The 20,092-nt window shown below is 37.6% G+C and overlaps 3 protein-coding genes across 4 annotated transcripts; 1 reads left to right on the top strand and 2 right to left on the bottom strand.

Moving 5' to 3' along the window:
* Positions 1-950: 950 nt before the first annotated feature.
* LOC147274090 (heat shock protein 83-like) lies at positions 951-3,564 on the bottom strand. Its single transcript, XM_086228301.1, has 3 exons — positions 3,285-3,564; positions 2,932-3,124; positions 951-2,127 (listed from the first exon to the last, which is right to left on the bottom strand). The coding sequence occupies exons 1-3, from the start codon at positions 3,562-3,564 to the stop codon at positions 951-953; spliced, it is 1,650 nt and encodes a 549-aa protein (XP_086084427.1).
* Positions 3,565-7,619: 4,055 nt separating this feature from the next.
* LOC147274089 (mitogen-activated protein kinase 4-like) lies at positions 7,620-11,952 on the top strand. Of its 2 annotated transcripts, XM_086256442.1 has the most exons (6): positions 7,621-8,054; positions 8,382-8,511; positions 9,256-9,393; positions 9,948-10,280; positions 11,070-11,253; positions 11,353-11,952. In XM_086256442.1, the coding sequence occupies exons 1-6, from the start codon at positions 7,882-7,884 to the stop codon at positions 11,523-11,525; spliced, it is 1,131 nt and encodes a 376-aa protein (XP_086112568.1). In that variant the 5' UTR covers positions 7,621-7,881; the 3' UTR covers positions 11,526-11,952. The 2 variants fall into 2 exon arrangements, with proteins under 2 accessions (XP_086112569.1, XP_086112568.1); XM_086256443.1 differs by lacking the exon at positions 9,256-9,393 and having other exon boundaries at positions 7,620-8,054.
* A 168-nt stretch (positions 11,953-12,120) lies between these two features.
* On the bottom strand, positions 12,121-15,461 carry LOC147274088 (Pectin lyase-like superfamily protein). The gene is made up of 6 exons (XM_086256441.1): positions 15,303-15,461; positions 14,117-14,449; positions 13,725-13,845; positions 13,457-13,631; positions 13,262-13,332; positions 12,121-13,074 (listed from the first exon to the last, which is right to left on the bottom strand). Exons 1-6 carry the CDS (start codon positions 15,336-15,338, stop codon positions 12,365-12,367), a joined length of 1,446 nt encoding a protein of 481 aa, XP_086112567.1. The 5' UTR covers positions 15,339-15,461; the 3' UTR covers positions 12,121-12,364.
* Between the last annotated feature and the right edge of the window lie 4,631 nt (positions 15,462-20,092).

Raw genomic sequence — 20,092 nt, 5'->3', positions numbered from 1 at the left:
ACCTACAGATTGCTTAAAGTGCTAGGTGAATTTTGACAAGGAACAATGATTGTCCAAGTGGGAGAATGTAAGATTAAGTTGGACATTCCTTGTTCTTTTAGGAATCAACAAGTCACCAACACTTCTTAATGTACAAGCAATTCGACTGTTATCAGAAAACCTTTTCAGTATAGAACTAGGACACTTATACACTTGAAGGACTTATACAATTATACAAGACAAAGGAATTAAGTAATTGATACATATAGAGTTCCATGAGGATTGTAAATCCGAGAATCCTTTCATGAGAGGGACTTGGATTTCAGGGGACTCTATATAAGCATGGTCCCTGGTCATATAGCAGGTAAGTAGTCTATGCATTCTGCCCCATTGCGTGAGAGACTCTAGCTGTGCTGATTGGAAGGCTGTTGCTGCTCACTTGTGTGCTTTAATCCACCTGCATAATGGCTTCACCAGGTCAGTAGAGTTTTCTGGTATTGGCACTGGAATGACAATTGGTTAATATGATAAGGCTTGTGTTTTGTGTATTGTGTGGATGTAATTATACTTACAATGTCTTGATAAGTGTCATATGCTGACTCAATTCTCTCATTCTGAATAAGCTAGCTGACTAGGATGCACAACTCTCAATTTGTTACGAATCAGTTCATTAGATTGTTAGATTTGGTTATTCTGTTGGTTAGTTACTTTGTGAGTGCTCTCTGAGCTTAGTGTATTGCCAAAGTATAAAGGCTCATGCTGTTCATTCTTTGTTAGTTAATTAAGATCTATATAGAAAATTCTCTATTTTCTCTCTCGATTCTCTAGCTCTGTTCTCTTATACTTTCTTTTCTTCCAAACACTCTCTGTTTGCATAAACTATGAATCTTAGCATGTCTCACCCTGTTTTTGCCCAAAAAAGATGGGATACTGGCTTATATGTAATGAAAGTAGGATGGTGGGAAAATATACTACGTCGTCTCTGTTCCAAAATAGAGACAACTAGTAATCGTACCGGTGCAGTCACACTCAGCAACATTCAAAAACTGTAGAGTGTTTGCAGAATCTTGAAGCCAATGGGGCAAAACCTCCAAATTTGAATTTACGATGCAAAATGATCCAAGACCTCGAGTGCCTTCTCCTGGCCCCATCAAATCAAGCTTTGTACAATTGATGATAACCAAAGTCTCTAATGCCGTAAAATAGTTCATACTTGGCACATAGTCCTTCAAGCTGGTCATATCATCGCCACTCTTGGTGGAGTAGTACCTGAGTAGATCGGCCAACTTAGCCCTGTTCTGAATGTCTTCATGGATACCCAACTCGAGGTTCTTAGAGAAAGCCTCATAGAACTTGGTATAGTCCTCTTTATTCTCGGAAATCTCATTGAACATCTCCATACACTTCTTGACCAGATTCTTCCTAATAACCTTGAGAATCTTGTTCTGTTGCAGCGTTTCACGAGAAATGTTAAGCGGCAGATCATCAGAATCCACAACACCCTTCACAAATCCAAGGTACTCAGGCATGAGCTCCTCACAGTTGTCCATGATAAACACCCTGCGCACATAAAGCTTAATATTGTTCATCTTCTTCCTCGTGTCAAAGAGATCAAAGGGGGCTCTTTTCGGCACAAAAAGGATGGCTTTGAATTCAAGCTGCCCTTCAACAGAGAAGTGCTTCCAAGCAAGAGGGTCCTCCCAATCATTGGTAAGGCACTTGTAGAACGAAGCATACTCTTCCTTTGATACCTCATCAGGCTTCCTCAGCCAAATTGGTTTCTGTTTGTTAATGAGCTCCCACTCATGAGTCACCTCCTTAACCTTCTTCTTCTTGGGCTTGCTTTCCTTGTCCTTGTCCTCATTAAGGTCCTCAACATCACCCTCATCTTCCTTCTTCTTCGCTTCCTCTTGATCATCTTCATCATCACTAATCTCTTTCTCAACGATCTTCTCAGTCCATAAATAAATAGGGTAGCTAATGAACTCAAAATGCTTCTTCACAAGCTCCTTAATCCTCCTCTCCTCCAAGAACTCCAACTGGTCTTCCTTGAGAAAAAGGGTGATCTTGGTCCCTCTACCCAGAGGCTCTCCATTCAAATCCCTTGTGACAGTGAAAGACCCACCAGCCTGAGATTCAGGGGCGGATCTACAATGGGGTCAATGGGGTCAATTGACCCCATGAACCCAGAATTGCTGGGCTTGAGAGAAATTTTTGACCCCATGAACTTACTAGCAGCAGTGGCAGGCAGAGGGGCAAGAGAAGGGCGCAAGTGTTTGTGAAAATGGCTGATAGAAATGAAGAGCAGAATGATGAGGAAGATGAAGCTGTAAACGGTTACGTGAGATGCGTATGCTGTTTTTTGAATTCTAAACTTGCCAAAACGACGTCGTTTTGGCAAGTTAATTAAACCTCTGAGTACCAGCCAGGCAACCACACACACATCACAAAATGACAAAAATTGAAACTTGGTCTGAATTCTGAATTTCTGAAACCACTGTCGCCCACTCGCCCCTACTCCTCTACCCGCGCCGACGCCTGCTGGCCCTGCTCGGCTGCTCTGCTTGGCTACTTCTCCCTCGCGACGCGACGCCCCTGCTCCTCTACCAGCGCCGACACCTGCTGGCCCTGCTCTGCTTGGCTGCTGCGAACCTGCTACTTCTCCCTCGCGACGCGACGCGACACGGCGGCTGCTGCTGCTGGCCCTGCTCTGCTTGGCTGCTGCGAACCTGCTACTTCTCCCTCGCGACGCGACGCGACACCCCTTGCTGAGTTGCTGGCCTGCTCGCTGCCTAAGTGCCTGGCTTCGTCGTTCCGCGACTGCCGCTGAGCGGCTGCGCCTGCTGGCCTGCTCACTTGCTCAGCCTGCTCCCTCGCCGAGTCGCGACGCAGATAAATATTCTTGAGCTTCTTAATCTTGCCCCCATAGCAGAATGTTTCTGGATCCGCCACTGCTGAGATTCCCACACGTACTGCTCATCTTCATTGTGCTTGGTTGTGACAATCACCTTCTCAGCCACCAAGTAAGCAGAGTAGAACCCCACACCAAATTGCCCAATCATGCTCACATCAGCCCCTGCCTGCAATGCCTCCATAAACTCCTTGGTACCAGACCTCGCAATCGTCCCCAGATTGTTCACCAAATCTAAACACAAATTAACCCCAAACGAAAAACCCAATTTAAACTCATAGCCTAACCCTCTAAATAATTAATCATTTGGATCAAAATTTAGGATCCTAGCACTATTTCAATCAAACAATTACAATTAGAATGCATGTAAATATGTAAAGTATTATGTACCTACCTGCTTTGGTCATGCCCACACCAGTGTCAATGATGGAGAGGGTCTTGTTGGCCTTGTCAGGAACAATCCTAATCACAAGCTCAGGCAGTGAATCGAGCTTGCTCTTGTCCGTCAAGCTCTCGAACCGAATCTTATCCAAAGCGTGAGAGGCATTGCTGATAAGCTCGCGAAGGAAGATCTCCTTGTTAGTGTAGAAGGTGTTGATGATCAGACTCAGAAGCTGGTTGATCTCCGCCTGGAAGGCGAAGCTCTCAGCCTCCCCCACCGCCACGTCAGCCATAATTCACACGTACCCAATTGCAAAATCGCGAAGCTTCAAGCTTTCAGCTTTCTTCTCTCTGTGTTTTTTTGAGTGATCAATTTTTTTTCTGCGTAATTTTGGTGTTGTGGGTATTTATAGAGTGAGACGTATTTATAGTGGGTTCTGTGCCGACCCAGAAAGGAGTTGAAAGCAGTGAGTCGGTTATGGATGAATGCAAATCTTTTTGGCGCTTCTAGACTCTTCGTCTTCATCAGGTGTTTTCCCGCGAGTGCTTGTTTTTGCACCATCTGTGTTTTGCTGCTGTACGTGGCAATTGCATTGGCATTCTCAAGTTGAGTACAAGAATTTTCGAGCCCAACACTTGGGGGGACCTTCTTTCATGTTCTATTCCTTTTCAAGGCTTGTTGTGGGCCTAGGCCCAGATACAATAAACTAGCCTGGGTCCATGAAAGCCCAATGCCCTCACTGACCAGCAGTTGTCAAAGCCCATATAAACTGTTGGCTGCTGGCTGCCCAGCAAACGAAGCCTTATGGTAGACGAAAACTGAGGATTTAAGAGATCAGAACTTTGCGCAAATACTTCCCAAATTATTGGTGTAGTTGTAAACTTGCAATGTCACGTCCAAATTATATTCCATTTACAATGTACCACCCACGTTAGTTTTCATTCAATTTTCTGTCAAGTAATGACCACCTGCATTTGTGTGCCATTTCTTTAAAAGCAATAATATCATTTCGTGTGCTTATGAGAGAATAAGCCTGACTAAAGTCAAGTGAGCATTCGATATTGGGAGATACATGTATCAATATCGAATTTCAACTTGACTTTAGTTGGCCCCATTCTCTCTTAGGCACATAAATTATGTTATTGCCCTTAAAAGAAATAGTACGTGTTTATTACTTGACAAGAAATTGGAAGGCAACTTATGGAGGTGGTACATTATCTAACAGCACTAAGTTTTGGTGTGATATTCTAAAGAAAAAAAAATGTTATCGGATGGTAAATCTGAACTACCCCAATAGATTAGGTGATATTTGTGCAAAATTTCCATTTAAGCATATGAGTTTGGATGGTTAAATTTTATAGTGCCTAATTTTAAACACTCTACTCACCAAAAAAATTTGTCTAAACCCCCACCTATCTAGAAACTCTTTCAAAACCCCCTAAAACTTATAATCCTAAATTACCCTTCTGACGCGCGTTGACACATGCTGACGTCACTGTAACTGTATTTTGGTGAAACTGTTTTTTTTTTTTTTTTTTTTGAATTAAAGTTTTTGCTAAAACTCAATATTTCATTAAAACTAAAATCAAACACTGAAATTGAATTTCGTTACACTAAAACTGAATTTCAAAAATTCAGTTACACTGAAACTGAATTTCAGAAATTCAGTTACACTAAATTGAAGAATTCAGTTATGAATTCACTTACTGAAACTGAATTAAGTGATGAAACAATTACACCTCGACTAAAATGCAATTACACCTTAATTAAAAAACAATTACACCTTTACTAAAATAATTATACTTCACTAAAACAGTTACACCTTTACTGAATTCTGTTTCACTAAAAAGAACACAGCAACCTTATCAAAAAAAAAACCAACAATACAACAAGTCATTGAGATGAGAGGAGTAGCCAACAATACAACGTCGTCCGATCACCTCACGCGCGACGAGTACACGACAGCCGCCACTGCCTTGATCTGTTTCTACCTGCAAATTTGATTCATCATATTTCAGAACCATAATTTCATTCAAAATTCATTTAAAACTCATGTTTCACGAACTGAAACTGTTTAATCAATAAATGAAGTAAATTTGTATATACTTATAAATCAATTAAAAACCACATTTCTATCTGGTTTATAACAAATTCAATTAAAACAGATTCACAAATTATACATTTCACAGACAGATTCACAAATCAATTTCAAATTAGGGTTTTCAAATCAGGGCTTTTGAAATTCAATGCAATTGAACCAAAATTTGTATACCAGTAGAGAAAGACTGTCAAAGGGAGAAGAATGAGACCGGAACCACTTCAATCCGCCGCTAGAATCGCCGGCAACGGCGGTGATAAGTCTCAGACTTTCTCGGCGTCGATTCGCCGTCCACGGTGGTCAGTTGGAGAATCAGAGACCACCATCACACTTACCACGTCGAGAGGAAGCTTCTGGAAGTGGAGAGCGGCTGCGACGTCGCCGGAATCTCGAAGTCACCGCCGGAGATGACGATCGGACTTCGGGCTGTATTTGGGTTTCTGTGGATTTTATGGGAAAGAAAAGGCCATGGATAGATAGAGGAGGAAGAGGCGAGAAGAACCCAACCAGTCCGACATCTCGTCGTCGCCGGAATTGATGGATCGCCGGTGAGGGAGCTCGGGTTTGCCTAGACCGATTCGGCGTCGATGTTATGTTTCGTGGAGAGTGGAGGGCAAGGAGAGGAAGAGAAAGGAGAGGCGAGTGTGATGGGACCGGTCTTGCCGGCAACCGTCGCCAGACGGTGGCGCACGCGCCGGTGACAGCAGCGGGGAGAGAGAGAACCCAGAGGGGAAGAGAGGCACCTGATGGGAGAGAGAGAGAGAGAGAGAGAGGGAGAGAGAGAGAGAGAGAGAGAGAGAGCACCCATAAATTGAAAATGAAAAAAAAAAAAAAAAGGTAAAATTGGAAAATTAAAAGATGGGGAGTCAAACTTGACTGGGTATTAGTTGACTAGGGGGTTTAGGAAAATATTAAGTATAAGATTGGGGGTTATAGGAGAGGTAGATTTTGGGTGGAGGTTATGAAAGATTTTATCTCTAACTAGGGGGTTTATAATTATTAACATTAAATTTTATAATGTCTCTATTTTTCTTTAAAATAAATGAAGGTTTTACCAAGTTAACAAAAAATAATATATCATCTCTATCCAAAATAAAAAGGAAAATGCTAAGTGTACCACATTTTGGTACTATATTGTATCACTTTTCTATCAGATAATAATAGTATCCACCCTTTGGTTTAAATAAATATTAGAGATGTGGTACATAAGATAGTATAAAAATATAATACACCTAATATTAATAAAAATATATGTGTCATAACAATTAGTCATGCCCAAAAGTCTTCATTATTTTAGTCGAGCTTTTTGTGTGTTTGTGGGATGGAATTGACTCATTGAGATTATGTGGAGCCTTAAACCTGATCTCACATTCTCACTTACCTAATGCCTGAGCTAAGTTGGGGCCACCTTATATAATTTTTATTGCAACTTGGTTCCTGGAGTGTTGAATGGAATAACGATACAAAACCCAGAAATTCCCTGTCAATAAACAATATTTATTTATCAGCCCACCACATAACACCCTCCTCCCCCAACACACGCAAAGAAAAAAAAAGGTTTTGGGGGGCACATGATTCAAATACATGAAAATACTGTGAAAATTCATTGAAGCAATAGTGACTTTTTATCAGTGAGTTCAATGCACATCAGTAATAGATCAGTATTATTGACAGTACCCTCTCAGTAGTATCATGGGTAGTTGCTGATTAGGAACCTAAATTAAAGTTTGAGAGAGACTACAAACCAATCCTTTTTAAAGTTGGCAAATGACTTGGAGTTGGGTATTAGCAACCCCAACAAGGCAACAAGTATTGAAGAAAGAAACTTAGCACCCGATACGTTTAATATATTGATTTCATTAATAAGAGAGATAAACATAAACATATATAATCATATAGAACCCTGCTACAAAAGTTTTTCTCCCTATTGAAATGTTCCACCTGTAAGAGCACTATGAGACTAATGTGAAAATGTATGACCTTTTTTTTTTTTTTTTTGGTCAAATTAAAAACATGTATGACCTTTGAGCACTAGCAAATATGAAAAAACAGTACCCATTTCTTCAAAGTTGTCAAAGTCATTCTAATCCCACATCCAAACAATATTTCTACAAAAACGACGTGTCGTGACCAGGGTTCCAGAATCTAGGTTTGAAGATTTTCCAGTCAAAGTAAGCTAGACGCGTGTGCTTGATGACCTAATTATTGTTGTATTATTACTTTCTCTATTTTCTTTGTTCAAAATTTTGACACCGAGAAAGTCTCATTCAAAGGTCACGGATTTTGCGAACCATTTTCAGACCGAAAGCTCTGGTAAAGTAAAGTAGGTAGCTTTGCATTGCATTTACAGTGTCACACAAAACCCATTGCTTGTTATCCAAAGATCACCTACTATGCTCTGCTAAATCTGGCCAAGAATCACGAGCCGCCATTCAAACCCAAAACACCCACTTCAGGGTTTTTGAAGCCGTGAGAGAAAAGAGCTTCCTTTGGGTGGTTTGAACTCTGAACATGGCTGCCAAAGAGTCGAGCTCTGCTTCCTCAACGGATAGTAAAATCAAAAGGGTGCTCACACATGGTGGTAGATACGCGCAGTACAATGTGTTCGGGAACTTGTTTGAGGTCTCTAGCAAGTACGTGCCTCCCATTAGGCCAATTGGTAGAGGTGCCTATGGCATTGTCTGGTAAGCTTTTTACATTCAAAAATTGATTTTTTAGCTTCTTTTGCTATGTGGGTTGCTTTTTATTTTGTTTTTGTTTGCTTGGTTGTGTTTAAGTTTCTGGGTCCTTTTATTGTGTTTTTCTTGACATTTCTATCGGTGTATTTTGCTTTATTTTAGAATTGGTTTTAATTTTTAAAGTTAATTTGAGTGGTATTGCTTTGGCCTAACAATATTTGAATAGACTGCTTATAGTACTGAGAAAAGCTTTCCCTTATTGTTTCTTTTTGACATGACATGTATGATATTTGATTAACAGAGTAGTGGATAACATGATTTCTTTATTTTCAGTGCGGCTGTTAATTCAGACACACATGAGGAAGTTGCCATTAAGAAGATTGGTAATGCATTTGACAATATAATAGATGCCAAAAGGACGTTAAGAGAAATCAAGCTTCTTCGCCACATGGACCATGAAAATGTAAGTTTTATTTATAAAAGTAATACTGAACTTGAAAGAAAGTCTGAGACAAGATACACGCTGATATAGTGATTTGTCTCTGATGACTTTGGAGGATGCATTACTGCCAAATTTACTAACACCTTGCAGCGCATAGTTTCAGTATTCCAAGTAGACAAGTATTAAATGGCATGACAATGTTCCAAGGGCATGGACAATAGATAAGTGGCTAAAAGGTTCTGTGAAATGCTACATAAATCATCCCGTATTTAATACTCCGATAAGAAGTATTTCCTGTGTGCCTGTCATGAGTGGGGAAGAACATCTTAGACAGCCTTTTCCAATGTATTATGGGTTTGGAAAGTTATTGTTGTCTTGCTGGGTTTTCTCTTTCGGAATGTTCTTCAGCAGCCTGGTCCTTTTCTTTTGTCCTTTTCCCCTGTTAGACCTTGTAAAGGGTGGTGCTCTTGCCAAATTCCCTACAAGCCCCCCACCAAACTGAAAAAATACATTTACAGATATGTTGGGAGCAACCTTCAAGAGTTATTTGCGGAAAACAGTTTTTTTTTTTTTTTTTCATTAATGGCTATCTATTAATACAAGAAAATATGAATTATGTGTAGCATGTGTAAATTTTGGTAGCCATATTCCAGACATAGTTTGATTTACATGCCCCTTTATATGTTTATCTTCTGTTGGACTGCATATATCACTCTTGCTATTTGGGTCGGCTCAGAATTACAGCTCCGCTAATTCCTTCCCCAGGTTATTGCCATCAAGGACATCGTACGACCACCAAAAAAAGAGACCTTCAATGATGTATACATTGTTTATGAATTAATGGACACCGATCTTCATCAGATCATTCGTTCTGACCAACCACTAACAGATGATCATTGTCAGGTTTGGCACCTAAAATAACACTGGGGCTTCTTGCCGTGCCATTGAAATTATACATCTTATATTCTGAATGTATTCTATTTTGTTGCTCTTGTGTTGCATACTTTGATTACATAGGGGGGATTGAATAGTATAATTTATTATTTTCTTTCGTGCTCCTAGAGGTTTCGAAGTTGAACTTTTCATAAGTTTGATGCTGCATATGTAATTTTATTTTCTTATAAAAGGTATAGATGGAACCTATTCAAACATCTTGAAAGTAGTGATCAGACAGGAAGGAGAGAGTTGTTGATTGAAGAAAAATCATGGAATATTAGTTATTTTTGTTATTGTAAATCTTGAAGGAAAAAAAGTTCATTTAAAAAAGATAATTGAACTATTACTATTCAAAACATTTTTGTTATTGTTAGTTTTTCCTTAGTGTTTATTAAAAAATTATATATCAAAATGTGATTTTTGTTTTATTGTTTAGAATTCATAATATTGAGACCTGGTTTCATTACTTTGCCTGGGTTTAAATTCATACATGGGATTAATATTTCATGAGTCCTATGCAGTACTTTCTGTATCAGCTGCTGCGAGGACTAAAATATGTACACTCAGCCAACGTCTTGCACCGTGATCTGAAGCCAAGTAATTTGCTTCTAAATGCTAACTGTGACCTTAAAATCGGAGATTTTGGACTAGCAAGAACAACATCTGAGACAGACTTCATGACCGAGTATGTTGTCACTCGTTGGTACCGAGCACCAGAGCTGCTGCTTAATTGTTCAGAGTACACTGCTGCAATTGATATCTGGTCTGTTGGTTGCATACTCGGTGAAATCATGACCAGAGAACCTTTGTTTCCTGGGAAAGATTATGTTCATCAGCTGAGGCTTATCACAGAGGTACTACTTCTGGGTCTTCCAAATGAAATTAAAATCTAATTAAGCTCAATTCCTAGTGTCTTGCTTGACCTATGGTTGAAGTTTGCTGTGCTAGTAAAAACTTGATATAAAATAAAACGGGCCAACCTGGTTTGATAGTTGTCTCCTCTCTCCAGTCTCCTTTTCTCCTGAGTTTTCCCCCTCTCTCTGTCTGGAGAATTCCAGTCCGATCATAACATTTAGGCAAGGATTCATGCCCTCTCACACCCGATACTTTTTGGAGGTATTACCACCCATGGCAAGGTAGGAGAAAGTGCCTAGACAGAGTTGAGTGGAAATATTCCATTGCGGGCACACACAGGTACCACCACAATGGAATGCAACACCCTAGTATCTTTGTCATTAAATAGTCTGCAGCTAGGTGAGCAATTAGTCTTGACTCTCGAGAAATGCTACCTTGGTGCTTTATGGGTGCCTTCCAAAGTTCTTGTGTCAAGACGCTGTTAATTTTTGCTATGCTATCATGTTAAACATAGATTGTTGAAATGTTTTAAAGATTGGCATGTACATTGTCAAACCGTACTACCAATATAATTGTGATATGATTTTGGTTCATCTGATTTCACAGAGTACTAAAACTGTCCGCATTGTTCTCCTTTACTATGATAATCTATCATTCTTATATCCTATGACTTGCCTAGTGAATGATATTTTCTCCTTATTTGTTTTTTATTGGAAAGTTTCTTATATATTCATGCTTGCAAGATGTACATGGAACATAATGTGTGTTATTATTCTTTTTGTTTAAAGTTAATAGGTTCACCTGATGATTCAAGCCTTGGATTTCTTCGAAGTGATAATACCCGAAGATATGTGAAACAGCTTCCACAATTCCGGAGGCAACAATTTGCTGCTACATTCCCTAATATGTCTCCTGGGGCTGTGGATTTGCTAGAGAAAATGCTTGTGTTTGATCCCAACAGACGCATTACTGGTATAAGAAATGGGTCTACATTTTCAAGAACAGCATTTCAATACAGGATCGTATTGAGTCCATTCTTTTCCTGACTTCTGCTTCTATATCTGTTTGCAGTTGATGAGGCACTTTGTCACCCATACTTGTTGTCCCTTCACGATAACAATGATGAGCCTGTCTGCACCCAGCCTTTCCGTTTTGATTTTGAGAAACCATCATGCACTGAAGAGCAAATCAAAGAGCTCATCTGGAAAGAAGCAGTGAAGTTCAATCCAGACCCAACCCATTAAAAGAAAGTGCTTTTCTAGGGCTGTAGATATATATTATGAAGGACTTCCCCATTTAACAGTGTATCATCAATCATCATTCCCCATGAAAGGAATAGCTCTGAAAATATTTTACTTGTAATTTGAGGTCAACTGACGTGCAACGAGCCGAAATACTTGAGGGAATTGGCATCCTATGAATATCAGTGAAGGCCCCAAGTAGATGGTTGTTATGTTCTTACATGAGCTGTTAAGGCTCCAAAGCAAATTGCAGTCAGGTTGGGGAAAATGATTTAGAGCTTGGCACAAAGATTGTGGATGTTGTATTGATTTGAATTTGGATTTTTTCTTTTTTACCAATCATATAAAATCAGTAGATGTGAAGAGCTATTTCCTGTTTGCATTTGTTGTTTGATTCTTGCAAATTTTAGATTATTGTTTGCTTCTGCTACGGAATTTGTTGTTCTGCTTATTGTGATGATGTTTTTTGGTGTTTCTTGTTCATAACTTGCTTTTTCATAACAAAATAATTGTCTTCACTATGAGGGTGTGCTTTTGACACACATTGGTATGGCTTGTCCCAAGTGACCTGGTGGTAATATATAAATTCATAATCATGGATCAGAAAATTAATACATAATCGATTTAGATAAGTTCATCCAATATGGAGCCTACTACGTTGTTGTTTTTTTGGCTGGAACTGGTTCTTTTTTACACAAATCTGTGTTTAGTTACCAAAAAATATGCCACTCGAACAGCAAGTAGTCGATTTAACTTTAAAGATTCTTTTTTCCAATGGTTTCAAGTAAAGTTTGGTAATATAATTCATTACAATTATTCATAGGGAAGGATGTTTCAATCTGTCACAATTGCTTTCTCCTGTAAGAGCACATCTGAACTTTAACATCATCAATTGGCAGGCTTTCTTCTGGAAAATTACATGCTGTGATGCTCTTTGAACCCTGGTCCTCCAGAAGTTCACATGGCTGAGGAACCACACCACTTGAAATCCCAGCAACATCAGTGCAATTCCATGGTACTTTCTTTGCCTTCTTTGCCAGTGTAATTGTAACATTGGATATGCAAATCCCAGTAAATGGATCACCAGCTATTCCCTCCAGTTTTGCAGCCATTGTTACATTCTCAGCAACCATATCATGATAATTTATGTTCTGGATCACAGGAAGTGCTTTGGGATCATAGCCATTATCTGCATGTGATCCATAGTCTCCTGTCATCCAAAATGCCCATTTCATGGTTTTCATAGTCATCCCTCTTACATATATGTCTTTAACAAAGCCTCCTCTTCCTACAGCAGTTTTAATCCGAACTCCTGATTCCGAATTAATGGCAATAATATCCTCTGCCCTGACATCTTGGATGCCGCCGGACATCTCACTTCCAAGTGCAATCACAGCACTAAATGGAGAAATGCATGTGAGCCGTCTGATCACAAGCTGTTTGGTTGGCATCCCAAAAGAAATACCATACTCATCCCAACCGCTCTTTACTGCTATACAATCATCCCCAGATACAATGTAACAGTCCTCAATTCGGGTATTAGTGCAAGAGTCTACACAAGATCACAAACTGAAATCAAGATGATTATGGCAAACAATACTGAAGTGAAAATTATCAGTTGACACTACCATTGAAAACATAGCTTGATTAGAAATTCAGGACACTTGTGCTACTTTTGATTGCAAAGCTTTAGATTTTGTGCAGATAAGCAAGAAAGTAGTGCACATACACATGCTTACCTGGGTTGATCCCATCTGTGTTTGGAGATGTCACTGGTGCAAGGATTGTGATGCCTTGAACAAGAACATTGCTGCATTTTCATACTCTTATTACAACAGATCTTATAATTCAAAAACTTTTTTCTTATTTAAGAAGTTGTTACAGCATGAGACACAAAGCAAAGCAATTAGCAGAGGAAAAATAAAGGAAGGTACCTGCTGTAAACAGGATGGATGTTCCATGATGGAGAATTAAGCAAAGTGAGATTGGAAATTTGGATATTTTCAGAGTACATGATTTCGATCAGGTAAGGTCGGGTGTACTTTAACTCTCCCTTGTGGAATTTTTGCCACCATAGTTCACCTTGACCATCAAGGGTGCCATTGTCCCCTAATAGAACATGAACCTCAAATACTCAGCAAAATATTATAATTTTCTCTATAGTATCATATACATGATTTAGTTATATTTCATGCTTGTTACCTGTTATTATAACATCAGTGAGATTGGTTCCAAATATCAGGCTGCTGAATCTTCCACCAGCTGTGTCCCTTCCTCGACCGTACGATGGAAGGGGTTCAATCACTGGCCATTCACTCTCATCCTAGAACAATTGTGAAGATAAAGGAAAGAAAAAACATTATATGATATAGTCAAGTTCTGCAAGCACCATCATGTATGCTAAATGCATAGAACGCCTAGAACAAATGTAACACAAAAATAATGATGTACAAATTCTTTGAAAATGCACTTTAATTTGAATATATCATGTAGGTCCAATATATGCCCTGAAAGGCCAAAATTCAATATCCCTATTTCAAAGGTCAAAAATAAAACTGCCATATCAAATATCATATGTTTATATATTGTCAAACCTGAGAGGCAAGAAGAACTGCATCCTTATGGAGATAGAGAGTGAAATGGCTGGTGAGGTTGAAGCTGCCAGTTAACCATTTCCCAGGAGGAACAAAGAGTTGGGATCCACCATTTAATGCGTACTGACTCAGATGGTTGATTGCTGCCTGAAAAGCCTTGGTGTTTGATGTGGTTCCATCACCAACTCCTCCAAAGTCTGTCAATGAAGCACTCTGGGCTCTGCAACTCATGGCATAGTACTCAAAGCAGTCTACATTCCGACCCCTCCGGCTCTCAACTCCTTGTGTGCCCAATAAAACCAGAACAACTAGTACCACCACCATCTCTGATAACTGTAACGTTGAAAAAAACAGAGAGCACGTTTCTGATCATGGGACTTTTGTAATAATGTAATTATTATTATTATGGCTTAATTTTACTTTTGGTCCATGGAGTTTGAGTTACATTTCACTTTGGTCTTGTTTTAATTGTTTTGATTTTAGTTTTGTAGTCTACAAATCACTGCAATTTAATGACACGTTAAAATTTTTGTCAATTAATTCGTTAAATTAGTCATTGAATCACTAATGGTATGTAAAATACATAATCAAAATTGAAATAATTTGTAAAGTATATGACAAAAATGTTAAGATACTCTTGAATTGCAACAATTTATAAACTACATGAACAAAATCAAAACAAATGAAATTACATGGACTAAAGTAAAACTTAGCTCAAACTACATTCACCAGACCTATTATTATTTTTACTTTTGGATGAAACTAGCAGACCCAATATTGTAAAATCACAATATAAGAAAGTGAGAAACCCATATAATTAACAATAAAAAAAATTAAAAAGAAAAAAAGAAACCCATATAACAAAGCATGAATAAGAGAAAACTTCATGCATAAAAGACCACACAAAAAAGGAAGCAAAAATTAAATGAAAAACCCATATAACAAAGCTGCTATCTAGTAAACCTCCGATGTGTCAGAATAAAATTTTACAAGCTAATTACATTCAATCAAGCCTAATATAATTATATTCTGACTTGCTCCTTCTAAGGAGGTACATGAGGTACATACTTGTTTACTTTGTCTAAAGAAATATGCTGTACATCAAAGAACAATGCCTTTGATGGTTGAAAACAAAATGAACTTGTAGAGTTAAGAGGAGAGGCAGATTCAATGGAAGAGAGCTTACCTGAGTTCTTGGGGGAGTCCTCCACCACAACCCCATTATACAAAAACAAAAGGTAACTAGCTCAAAACGTACTGGTCTTTTGGTTTGTTGCAAAAACAAAGTATATATAGACTGTGCAGTTTGTGTACTGTATCTGCAGAGTTTGGATGGATGGAGAAAAATAAAAGTTAGTTACTTGTTTTTACCCCAGCTAAAGTTTGCGTCTTAATTGGTCAAAGCATCATTCTCTGAGAATGTGTCAAACAGAAAGATAAAAATAAGAAAATTTGGATTTTAGTTTTGTGATTGAGATTTCTATGACATGTACATAGAAGATGATTATGCTACTTTTAGCTTAATCTCAATTTTATTTTCTGTTTGTTACTTGTTGGTGCATTATATTAATAGATATATAGATGACTTGAGAAAATTTGAGGGCATCATTGCTCACATGGTCAGTTTTCAACATATATAGAAAAAGTGGAAGCATATTTTTCAGACTTTTAAAACTGGGAGTTGAAGCAGGCCAATAAATAATAATGGATTCCCATATGGGTTCTAAAAGATACATATGATATATAATCTAATGATGGTGACAATATGTGGAATACAGAATGCACAGTGCGCACTATAGAAAGCATTCCCACTTTAAGGATGGGAATTGAGTGGGATTTCATCCTCCTCCTTCCCCTCTTGAGAAAGTTGGTTCTCTGCTGGCTTCTGCCGCCACCCACCTTGTTAGAGCCCTAAGATTTGAGGGAACCCCTACAACACTAGGCAGTCTTATACAAGCACATGGCAGAAAGTGGTTCCAATTTTTTATACTGGGTAACAAAGAAAATCTCATTAATGCCAGATATGAGACAACTTTTCAACACTGGTTGTGGTAATGTGGTTGTACTCTTCACTGTCTCATTTTCCGCATTAATCTCACATCTTCTATTCTGCATTAGAAGATGAGGTTACAAACTATGCATATGCATTAATGTTGAATGCAGTACAAGGTTACAAACTATGCACATTCGTTGCAGCACAATCACCCAATAGGGTGAGCTTTCCATTATCTCATATGTTGCTCCTTTTGTGCATATTATTATCAGTAATGCTAGATATCCCACATTTTTATACCACAATTTCATACCACCTTATGTGGCAATTTACATGGTATTTATATATTGAATACTAAAAAATAAAAATAAAAACCCAAAAAAAAAAAAAACTCTGTCCAATAAAATAATGACATGTGAGATGGTATAAAATGTAGTATAAAAATATGATAAATATAGTATTATAATATTATTTATGCAATTAAATGTGAGAAAATTTTGTAGCCAAAACTCGAAAGTAATGAAATGGTAATGGTGAGGTCATCTGTGGCTGGTCGTTTGGCTGATTATGATTTGATGATTAATCATCAAATATTCTATGAATCTGTGATGTGTTGATTGGGGTCCACAATTTCACAGGTACCTTGTCAGAACTTGTGTTTGCATGTCATTAGCTACCCGTGACTGTGAGTCTGTGAGCAAGTGCTGGCCAGCTCTTCACGGGCATTGCTTAAGTAGTGGAGGGAAGCCAAGCCCTCTTTAAGTTATCACTTATCATCATCAATATTTATATGCAATGCACCAAATTCTCTGTCCTCCTAAACTAATTGATTGCAATTTTAAAATCTTATGACCAGGAAAAAAAAAAAATTATATGTAAAGAGAATAATTTTCAATAGAAAACATGGGTCCATCTAAAGAACCAAAAAAACTTGGATGTGGCATGTATGCTGAGTGACAGAATAATCTGGTTAAAATATGTTATTGTTATAAGTTTTTATCTATAATTTGGATAGTATCATGGTTGTCTCCAACACTTCTTGCTATGTCACCTAATATGAAGAAATTATAAAGATGTAGAGTGTTATACTGTATTAAAAATTTTGAAGCTTAGCATAAGAGTTTGGTTTGAGTCTCGGCAGACGTGAGGAGACATGTGAGAATGTGAAATTGTATATTATATTACTGAAAAATTAAAACCTAGCATAGCACCTTTTCATCCATTGTGAATTTGTTTTAATTCGATACTACAATTTTTTTCAAATACCATTCACATTATTTTCCACTAAGAAAGTACAAAATATTTAGAAGTTTCTTATGAAACTACAGAAATCTTTGAGGGACTGAGTGAGAGACAAATATAGGCAGCCAGTGAGAGATTGCACATTTGCATTTTAATTTGATTTTTTTGTTTGTGAAACTATGGAAAGTGGTCTTTGTGGGACATTCAGACTCATTCTCAGTGCATTACACTAAGTCCTACACCCGTACTTGTAGTTTATTCATGGAGATGTACATAAATATTGGATCATCCTTATCACTCTCAATTTTTTGTGCTTTTTAATTTGCTCTGTGGGTGAGAAGAAATTATTCCTTAGCCAAAAGTAATACTCTCTTCTCTCGCATTATGGGTCTTATCATAAAATTGACAAGGAAAATAGGTGCTTTAGAACAATATTTCCCTTAGTTCTTGGTTGGAGGAGCTCCTCTCCAACTCCCTCTCACATATGCATGTCTTTTTTAGTCTTTTCATTCTAAATAAATAAAAAATTAATTCATAAATTAAATAAAAAAACTAAAAAGGACATACATATGTGAGAGGGGGTTGGAGGAACTCCTCCAACCAGGAATTGAGGGAAGTATTGTTCAGTGCGTAATGGCCATAGTATCATGTTTTACTCATACTTTCATTTTGTTAAGGCAACAGAGTTTTAGAGTTTTTGTATTAATCAATTATCGTTCATTAGTTTTGAACTCATGGTCTTTTTTCAACAAATGAAGTATTGGGTATCATCTACTAGATTAAATAGTTATTGTCATTGACGCATATACATATTTTACTCATACTTTCATAGAAGGAACAAAATTTTAAAATTTTTTTTATTAATCAATTATCGTCCATGAGTTTTAAATTTATGAATTTTCCTCAATAAATGAACTACTTAATATTATCCACTAGATTAAAGAATCATTATCATTGACGCATAATCTTAAAATTAAGAATAATGATTTTAGATATAAGTGACACTTGGAGCCTTGTCAATTTTTTTATTTTATTTTTTATAAGGGGTGCCTTGTCAATTTGAGAATCTTCAATTAATTGTGTGGAGACATGTATATAAGACTAAAATGTAAAGGAAGCTCCTTATCTAGTTTGGGCTCAATTTGTGCCGAGCCTGGTTGAACCCAAACACAACTTTGGACCAAAAATGTTCGCCCCAATCAAGCCCACTTGGCCTATATCCAAATATCGAGATAGGGTGGAAAATTGTAATTAAGGCCAACCTAAACCCAATTTACAGCCCAACGCATTAATCACTTTTATATGTTTTATTTCATTTTTATCAATAGAATTTCGGATTTGAATTAGCTCTGGTGCAAACACTATATATTATGCACACAAATCTAAGGGTTTACAATCTATATCCCAAATAGAAAAGGTGAATCGTTTGAATCCAACTGTTATCAATGTGTCCACATACTATACAAAAACTGCACCATAACAAAATCCTTAAATTTGACCATTGAAAAGTACGTCTTCAAGTTAGACATGCTAAAATTATGAATCATGTCTAACACAGAGCCATTTTTTAACATAGACTTTTTTTTAGGTACTTGTACCTGCTGTATATATGGTCCATTTTGTAACCATGTACGACATGGCAAGTTGGGCCAAATATTAGCATGGGTTATCAAAAATCGTGTTGTGTCATATATATCCTGCTGCATCTATTTTTAACACAACGGAGTGTGCCTTATTCAATTCGTAGCAAGTTCACATATAATTGTATGGTACGTATGATTATCTCATATGTCATGAATATGTAAGCTAGACAAAAAAAAGTTGAGATAAGGAGCATTTTCCTTCTTATAATGAAATTGATCAACATGCATGCAAAATATGTAATCACATTGCAACTGTACTCGCATGTGTTATATCTTGAAGCCATGCACACTTGGCAATGGGTGGAGAGGCCCAAGACTTATAAGCACATATGCTAAGCCTTAGTTTTCCGATGTGGGACATTGCTCCACATTACTCTCAACACGCCCCCGCACGTGTGGCGATATTTTGAGCCTTACACGTGAACAAATTATATTGGGTGACGTGGAAGCACGTGTGGCCGTTGGGCCTTACACGCGGATAACCAAGCTCTGATACCATGATAGAATTAGAGCATCCAACCCAAAACCAATTGGCAATGGGTGGAGAGGCCCAAGACTTATAAGCACATATGCTAAGCCTTAGTTTTCCGATGTGGGACATTGCTCCACATTACTCTCAACACACACTACATACATACATTCAACTTTTTTTTTTTTTTGGCCAGGATACATACAATACATACATTCAACTTTAATAAGCTGAATTGGAATATTTATTTCACAAACCTGTATATCTAGGAGTTCGAGTTGCATATATATGCATCCGAGTCTGATAATTTTATATTAATTGGGTATATATGGTATTGTTCAACTATATATCATTTCCAATTAATAAACTATTTCATCAACTATATATATGTTCTTCTTCATCACTTGGTCAGCCTAGCAATATCATAGTTTCATTGGGTACTCTACATGTGTGAGTATTAATTAATTGTATGGAGAAGGTGAGAAGTATGAACAAGAAATAAGCATAATATATATGATCTATATGTGTGTGTGGGCATGAGGGGCATGTGTGAGAGTGGATGATGTATGAATGATGATGATTCGGAAAATTAATGCTACATCTAAAAACATATAATATTATAAGGAAAA

The sequence above is a fragment of the Dryas octopetala genome, chromosome 9, assembly GCF_963921425.1.
Source record: "Dryas octopetala chromosome 9, drDryOcto1.1, whole genome shotgun sequence".
Classification (NCBI taxonomy): domain Eukaryota; kingdom Viridiplantae; phylum Streptophyta; class Magnoliopsida; order Rosales; family Rosaceae; genus Dryas; species Dryas octopetala.
This window is presented reverse-complemented; position numbering and strand designations above follow the sequence as displayed.